Source organism: Lactuca virosa, chromosome 3 (assembly GCF_052849685.1).
Source record: "Lactuca virosa cultivar CGN04683 chromosome 3, Lactuca_virosa_CGN04683_v6, whole genome shotgun sequence".
NCBI classification, from domain to species: domain Eukaryota; kingdom Viridiplantae; phylum Streptophyta; class Magnoliopsida; order Asterales; family Asteraceae; genus Lactuca; species Lactuca virosa.
Genome location: NC_136428.1, coordinates 31,356,367 through 31,365,303, shown reverse-complemented (window position 1 = coordinate 31,365,303; position 8,937 = coordinate 31,356,367). Strand labels below are relative to the sequence as shown.

The window sequence follows — 8,937 nt, the reverse complement described above, 5'->3', positions numbered from 1 at the left end:
ACTGTCAAAGGTGTGAAGAATAGAAACTAATGTATCACGTGTCTAAGTTAGATTAGTAGTTATTGATGCTTCGAAAAGATGTATCTAGCAATAATGTCAAAACACGCACATGTTGCTATAAACATATAATAATTTGGTGAAACGTCTAATCATTGCAACTAATAATGAACACTTGGACAAATCTTGCTCATTGGTAAGTGGTCCCAACATCTATCACGCAAAGGGCAACATGTTTATTGAAATGATCCTTCCATGATCACTAATGCGGTAATACCTAGTAATTTCATTGGGGAGCACAAAATGCACTAAAGTTGTAGGGAAAGCAGTCTAATATTATTTTTACTACATATGTCGATGCATAGCATGACCCAAGACACTTTTAGATGCTTAAAAAATTAAGGTTGGGGTGTATTCATTTGCAAATCATGTTTGCTTAGCATCGAGCTAACAACATAGTCATATGATAGAGTCCACGAACTTATCTTATATTCATATTGATCTTTATTATAGATTATGTCTTGTATAGGAATTAGCATTTCATTAAAAAAATAAAAAAAACTTGTTTAAACTATGCAGCTAGCTGGTATCAACTTATTTATGTACAAGTTAAGGATTGGTTTGCATATAAATTTTTTAACATAAAAAGTTTTAGACTTGATAGAATTGTTTTCACATTCCACCTATAAATATAGAGGATCATATTATTAATAGGGTTGTAGACAAAAGGAACGTTAAGTGAATCGTTTGGAAGCTAGGAACAATGGTCTCGTTCTTTCATTTATGTTTTTTCGTTTATTATTTACTGATAGATCATATTTAACTGTGTCCTTGGATACTTTTTATGAAATCCAAAAGTTGTAAAACTAAAACCACTCCTAGAAGCTCCACTTGCACTCTCTTTTCTTTATAATATTATAAGTATAATTTTATACAATAACCAAACATAAACAAGATAATTTGTTAAATGAACGAACATAAACAAGAAAACGCATCTGGTTGTTCGGTTGACTTAAGCAACGAAGACAAACAAGCTCATGTTCGTATTCGTTTACAACCCTAATATTTATTAATTACTTTTTGAGTTATATATAACTAACATTTAGGAGCAGATCACTTGATTTGATGCCACATATATCTTGCAATGACTTCTTTTAACGTTTTTGGCAATGATAGTAGTATGGCAAAGCCCCTAAACTGAATCTTGATAATTTTCTAGCTGTATAAAACACAATGACTGTCTATATTCCCTCGGTTGACTACAATAGACTTGTAGACGCTATGAAGGATCCAAGCAGATGGACCGAGGATGATGCTCAAAAAGTAAGACTAGATCTAGAATGAAAAGGGAGTCAATGGTAACATCATTACCAAGTCTCATTATGATCATGTTTAATGAAATGGTAATGTATCTTGCTGATTGGATTAGATTTACCGGATTCCTTCATTTTCTAGGAAAGGATATTTTAAAACCAAAAAACTGAAGTTAATGCCCTTAGGATGGAAAAACAAACAAAACATAGTTAGTTTGGCTTAATGATGTTAACCCAATAATATATTAATTGCCCTATTCGAATTTACTAGCGAATTAAACAGAAATATAAGGTATTTATTTCATTCCACCGGCTTTGCATCATAGCTAGTAGCAAACAGCTTTTTCCACACTTGGTATTACGTATTACTTATTTGACATAAACTAAGTAGTAGCATAGAAAATGAAAAAGAAAAAGGGTCCAGTGGCAGTCAGTTAAAATGATAAGTATCAAGTAGTATATGCAAAATGGATAATAAAAAACCTTTAAATACCGACCAACAATGTTTCCAATTCCAATAGCAGTCAAAACAAATATATATAACTACACCACCCTGCTGCTTTCTTCTTTCCTTCTTTCCTTCCTTCCAACATATATAAAAATATTATATATATATAAAATCCCAAAATCCCTGAAATGCATATGCATCCCACTTCTCATCAAAATATATTTTTTCCTTGATCAGCCAAATCTGAGATAAGAGTAGGAGTTTGAGTTTGGCCTTCCTTGTTATTACTGACTAGTTGTTGTCTAATCTTCAAAAATCCTCCTCATGGGAATGGGATGATGACTCTCCCACAGATACTGATCCATTACCATTACCATTGTTAGGTTTAGTTTTGGTTTTAGTTTTAGTTGTTTTGACTCTTTGGTAAAACAACAAATAAGCTGCCGATGTCCTGATGTCACCTTCGCTTACAGCTGTCACATGTGCATCATCAAAGTGATACCATCTATCTTCCTCAACCAACTACAACAAAACAAAACAAAATTTTACTTTTACTTGCTTTCATCAAAAACTATTTTTTTTTTAAATTATATTACCTTTGCATATGCAGAGTAATGGCCACCACCAAGTCCCCCATAATGATTGCTGATAGCATACAGTTCATAAACATTAGACCCACCAGAAGCAGACGTTTCTTCACTTTTCACATATTTGCTTAAATCCAGATTGTGAATTGGAAAATTCACAAACGTGTCCAGTTTGTTCTTCAAGAATCGGCTGTATGAAAATCTTTTCAAATGGAACACTATGATATCAGGCAGCCTCCATAAATCCAATTTCTTTGTTGCTTGTCTATGCTCCTTGCAACCGGGGCAATACCTGAGAGAGAGAGAGAGAATCAATAAACAACAAAAATCAATAACCATAAACAATATTTTTTATAAAAAAAACTAAATAATTATAATCCATAATTCATACCACATATCATCAGGCCCTAGAGGCTCCTCCTTCAAGAATGCATCCAGACAAGAAAACAACGAGATGGATTCTTGTTTAGTTTTTTTAACACCGACACCTGGCTTATTCACCATGGGAAGATCCTTGAGGTAATTTGCATCGTATAAATCATGTTCTTTTTCAGTCCAATCCAGCATAACTTTAACCATTTTGTTAGGTTTTATAACTGTATCCTTTAACAGGGGTCTGCAACTCATACCCCTTTCATCTGCTATGCATAAAAAATAGGATAATTCCCCATTAGACTTTTCTTCAGAGTCTTTGTTTTCCTCCATGAGAGAGTCGCTAGTGGATTCTTCCATGGGTTCCGAAGCCGACCCGTTGACTTTTTGACCATTTGATGATGATGATGTCGATGATGAAAAAGCTTTCCTTTTTAATGGAGCAAGAACTCTGTTCACTGCTACCTCGATATCAGCACCTGTTTTTGCACCTTCTAAATAGGTAATCAATGGTGTCAAGAACTTCTTCCTCTCACCTGCCTTTGAGCTGTGTAAATAAATAAAATAAAAAAAAATAGCTTTATTATAATCACATACTATTATAATAATACCCATGAATGTAGATTCTATAATGATAACTTACTTCTCAAGATATCTATGGCAAATCTCTAACTTGGGAAATTCAGATTGTTTTTTAGGGAGTCTGTAGGCAACAATGAATTCTTCATCTTTGACTGTATGCAATGAATCACCATTCTCCAATAACTTGTATATACTATGATCATAAACCTAAAAATCAAGAAACATAAAATAAAGGGCTTGGATAAAAGCTATGAATTTATATAGTAATAATAAAGACATTATTATTACCTCTGCAAGAATTAGGGTTTCATCACTCTCTAAACAGCATGCAGTATACAAAGCTTGGAACAGATCTTTGCAGCAGCCATGTTTTGAGACAGTTACAGTGAATGGCATTGGTAAGCTGCTTCCATCTCCATAGAATACAGTTACAGTCATTGAACGGGTGGCAGTTGAAGGTAGAGGTAAAGATAAGTACATGAAAGGGTCAAATGTGATTGAGATTTTGTCACAAACTGGACAAACCAGAGTTGATTTGTATTGTCCCTGTAGATTTTTTTCATTCAGAATTTAGCATCAAGAAATGCATTAAGTTGACTCAGATATTAATTACCTGGCAGACATCCACTACAATCGAATCATTTCTTGCTTTATGATAACTCCAAAACTCATTTGCAACTTCCTCATCAGCACGTCCATCAGAGTCTTTTGTCTCAAAATAAGGCTTCTGTTTCACACGATTTAGATCTTCATGTAATCCATCCAACAAGAAGGCAAGAAGTTCCTAGAGAGAAAAGAATACTGTTATTAATATTATCACAGAGTATATAAACATTGAGATTAATAAAAAAAAGGAATTACTTGTGAATCATGCTGATTATATCCACTAAACTGGGGAGCAAAACGTGCAAGTTTTCCTTTGAAAGCCCGAGGAGGAACTGCAGTATGACCAGATGACCAAAGTTTCCTCAACAATTCACCAAATGCAACTGCAAGTTCACCCTGGATGACAATAATCAGAAACTTTAATTCTTGTATTTAAAAGGTTATCACTTTCACAAAACATTCAAACTAGTTAGTAGTTACATTACAATTTACAATTTACATACATGCATTCCTAGAGGGTTTTGCTTGTTGATCTCCTCGGTGTAATCTTGCAAAAAGTAGTCTACAAGAGGTGGAGTATGGACTAAACATTGAAGTGCACTGTTCATGAAACAAGTGTTTCCCAAATTCTGCAATCCTGCTAAACCTCTATCTCTTTTTGGGCCAGTTTTAACAGAATCATGCACATCTTCCATATCTATTGAGCTTAAAGTGACTCCTTGATACAAACTAGAACCATAATCTGTTGCATAACCATTTGACAAACTTGGGCCACCTGCTATTGTGCGGGTTGACCTTTGTGGCTCCATGGGAACCAAAGCTAACTCGTTTCCTGTTGAATCCATGCCACAGCCTGATGGTATAAATCCATCAACTTGCACATCTAAAAGTATCTGCAAAAACAAACAACTGGATTAATAATAGAGGCCTAATTCTAATCCATTTAGGACAAAGGGTAGTTGGGACTTTTGTCAAATAATACTTACAGATTGATCCATCTGCAGGTTAGCCTCCTCCAGGGTTTGATTCGAATACACCAAAGCTGCATGCTTGACATTATTAAAATAGTCCCACATGTGTATCTGCATGAATTGAAATGACCCAAGAAAATGATGAGTGGAAAAGGGTAGAGAAATTTTCATTCCAGAAAACCTAAAATAGTATCAGATTGTGAAGCTTAACCTTTTCTGACTCTACCCCTTTAAGTGCTGATACTTGTTTATGAAGTTCACCTAATGAGGCCTATATAATATTACAAAGGGTCAGTAACAATAAAGAAATCTTGATGAAAGTTAAGAGATGATTTACCTTTTTGGTTATGTGTATGATTATTTCACTCTTGTCTCTTGAATCAATCAATGTCAATGCCAAAGGGAACACCTCAACTACATACGTCTCCCGTGTTCCTACTGATATCATCTTTCTTGGTAAAGCTGGTCCTCCTTTGTACCTAAGGGATAAGTTTAGCATTAAACAAGATTATCTTTCATTTTCTTGTTTTCTAAATGTGATGTTTGGAACTTATATCTTAAAATATGAATACAAGGATAAGATTGAATATAAGTTTTTGAGAACAAAATCTGGCATACCATCCATGAAGCTTATCCCAAACCCCTTGAGGAACTAAAACATAATCTTCTCCTTCAACAAGTGTTCTAGGAAGCTGTAGATCATTGCCATCATGACCACCTTCATTTGCAATTATATCTGTGTTATCAATTGGTCCTGGTCTCTCGCCTACTTTTGAAGATGCTGAAGCCTGTTTATCATTAGAAAGCTCTTCCAACTGATATGCACCAGTTTCCTCACCAACATATTTCTGCCATTTTGTAAACCACCTGTAAACATACAAATTGAATACATGACAAACAGGAAAATCCATGATAAGAGCATTGGCCATTTTGTAAACCACTTGTAAACAATCAAATTAGTGTTCTGGTAGTAATTTAGAAATCCATATTCATTAACATGTAACTCATAATCTTATCGGATATTGTTGCATTCTAACTGATAACAATGGCTAAGATTGATTGAATCTGATGCTTACAAAATTGTTTGCTAAGACTCTGCATGTTCCTTTTAAGAGTTTTATACATAAGCTTTAATATGATATGACATGATTTTGATCTCGGTCAACTGGTGTGTGCTCTATTTTCAGTCTAGCAGTCAAAAAGTTTTAGCAGTATCTTTTGATTTTTTGGCCAAAACTAGCATGTTCATCATGTTTATGAGGAACTTGCAGTGACGCACCAAACATCCATGCAAAATAAAATAATGAGGCCAGGACGTATTTTACGATCCTCATAAGAGGATTATTCATGGAAAAAATTGATCTGTAAACAACGGATGAAACAGATGACAAGTAGACTAGACACCAAAAGGAAGATCCAAAAATCATAGACTCGGCTTCAAATCAGCGCTCATTCAACAAGAATTGTCATCCCCGAATCTTAAGCAAGAACTACAGATTACAAGTTAACTTAGATATACATTAGATTACCTGTTGGAGACGACATAATATAAGTTGCCCTCTTTCAAACATGATTCGGCCTTATCTGTTAACTCCTTAACAATCCTTCGCTCTTCCTCTGGAGTGCACGGCAAGCATAGTGATTCGTTATCCATTAGGGCACCCGAATCAGCAATCGTCATGATCGGTACAAAACCTAAAAACGATAGAAGAGAAAATCAAATCGGACACCAACTATTGCTAAAACAGGGGTAAGATTGAATCAAATCTTTTGCAAATATTGAAAAGGGGAAAAGGGTTTATGTACTTTGAAATGTTAATAATAGTGTCAGGAGTTAAAGAGACGTGGGCAGATCGTGAAGAAGAGAGGTTCAGCAAATGTAATCGGAAGAGCTTAGGGAGATTTGCGGAACCCTAGATTGCAGGGGGGGCGATTCGATCTGGAAGAGGCAGTTGTGGAAGAGAGAAGAAGAAAAAAAAATGGTATTACCGTCCTTTGAAGGTGTCCTCTTTGATGTTGTTTTTAACTTTTTGAGCCACCAAACCTTTTCTTTTATACCCTCTCTCCAACTCAACCCAACCCGACCCGACCTTTTGATTCCATATAATCGGTTTTTAGTTAACGTTTTTTTATTTATTTAAGGATTCAATTTTATATGGAGTTCAATTTTATATATATATATATATATATATATATATATATATATATATATATATATATATATTAATTTAAATTTACTTGAGTGGATTGGAAGATAATAATATTTGAATTTACGGGAATCAATCCGATTTTTTTAAAATAAATTAAGACAAACTCAATATGATATCTATTTTAACCATCAAGTAAAATCAATATCATTTTGTTCTTTAGCCATCAACGGTGAAATGTAGGTCTTCCATTTTTGTTATTGTTGTTCCTTTGTTGTACATTTAAAATAAGGACAAATGTCATATTAATTCAAGGAACTTCTCACATTTGTTTTAAAAGGTCACTCAATCAGAGGCGATGCTAAGTGTACCTAAGGTGGGTTCAATGACCCACCTATTTTTTTAATTTATCTAAATTTTCTATATAAATTTTTAGTGACATGTCTTAAAAAAATTTAGGAACTACCTTACCTATAAAATCTTTGAATTTGTATAGAAAAATTAGTGAACCATGTAGTTTTCTACTCTAGACTCGTCACTGCACTCAATTATCTTTTTTTGTACTTTAAGGGAACGAAGTACAATACGACCGGTTGAAATCGTCCCTTTACCTTTTGTTATAGGTTTCGATGCCAAATAATGTCCGTCTGTATATTAATTTTGAACTTAAGTTTTTTTTAATATAATTATAAATCATTATATTGATATTTTTTAAGCTGAAAGCATTTGAAGAACACTCAACCTGCACCACCATAGATCACATACACCGTCCACCACACCACTACCATCCATCTCCATCGACCACCACGACCTTGAAATCTTTCCTTATGATTCCAGATCCAGATGTATAAAAACATATATGAAAGTCATAAATCTGCAAGACAAAGCACAAGTCTTCGAACTCCATATCTAGAGTCAAAGTCGAACTCGATATGTGGATTCAACAGTCCAAAACATGAAGCAGAAGAAGATAAGTAAAATATTTAGGGTTTGGGTTGGGCGATTTAGAGATTTAGGGTTTTTATTTGGTGATTTAGGATTTTGGTTTGAGTTCCGGCAATTCAGCAAGGGCTTGGGAGGTTGACGAGGTTAACGGTGGTCATGGATGGAGGAATTTGGGTTTGAAATTGTTGCACAGTGTCACATCTGGAATTGGGTTTGATTTGTTCTTCACAATGGAAAAGGATGTATACGAGGCTTATATAAGATACAATAAGGGTTGTAAACACCTTCAACTACCTTGTTGCAGATGGATTCATGGAGTCAGATGGCTTTTCTTGAGGGAGTCTATTTATACATCTGAATCGTATCTTCAAAGCTTCTTTGTCTTCTTCATATATTATTTCCCCTTTAATTTCTTCAACTCCATTGTTGGAATCATCTGTGATTCTGTTTCTTTTTCTTGACAATGGTTTCACCCCAGCTTCCTATATCTATTTCCATATTAATCACAAATAAAAAGAAAGGTGGAAAAAGGAAAAAGTCAAAAAAGGAATCACTTTGCTCTGGTTCAGTTGTATGATAAATCCTGTAAACTCTAGTTGCAGCAATGATGTTAATGGTGATGAAGCTTTAGCGTTTGGGTTGATTTTCTTATACATGTGGCAATTCTTTTAATGACTAGGCAAATATGTGTCACTTCTTTTAATGACTAAGGCAAATATGTGGCACTCTCTTGATGACAAAGTAATGGGTAACCGGGTCATTTTTTTCATTAAGGACGTTTTAAACCAATGAAAATCTACTTCGTTCCCTTAAAGTACAAATAATAATAATAATAATAATTAAATGACCTTTTAAAACAAACATGACAAGTTCGTAGGGCTAATATGTCATTTGTCCTTTAAAATAATTTATATCAGACACACACCCTACATATTTATATATAACCCTCTATTTTTTTATTTTTTTATT

At 34.1% G+C, this 8,937-nt stretch overlaps 1 protein-coding gene across 1 annotated transcript; it reads right to left on the bottom strand.

Moving 5' to 3' along the window:
* Positions 1-1,744: 1,744 nt before the first annotated feature.
* On the bottom strand, positions 1,745-6,897 carry LOC145165427 (ubiquitin carboxyl-terminal hydrolase 9-like). The gene is made up of 14 exons (XM_079084162.1): positions 6,683-6,897; positions 6,406-6,571; positions 5,495-5,743; positions 5,214-5,355; positions 5,088-5,147; positions 4,892-4,987; positions 4,409-4,798; positions 4,161-4,301; positions 3,913-4,083; positions 3,588-3,845; positions 3,361-3,506; positions 2,737-3,264; positions 2,355-2,637; positions 1,745-2,280 (listed from the first exon to the last, which is right to left on the bottom strand). Exons 2-14 carry the CDS (start codon positions 6,555-6,557, stop codon positions 2,068-2,070), a joined length of 2,829 nt encoding a protein of 942 aa, XP_078940288.1. The 5' UTR covers positions 6,558-6,571; positions 6,683-6,897; the 3' UTR covers positions 1,745-2,067.
* Positions 6,898-8,937: the final 2,040 nt, after the last annotated feature.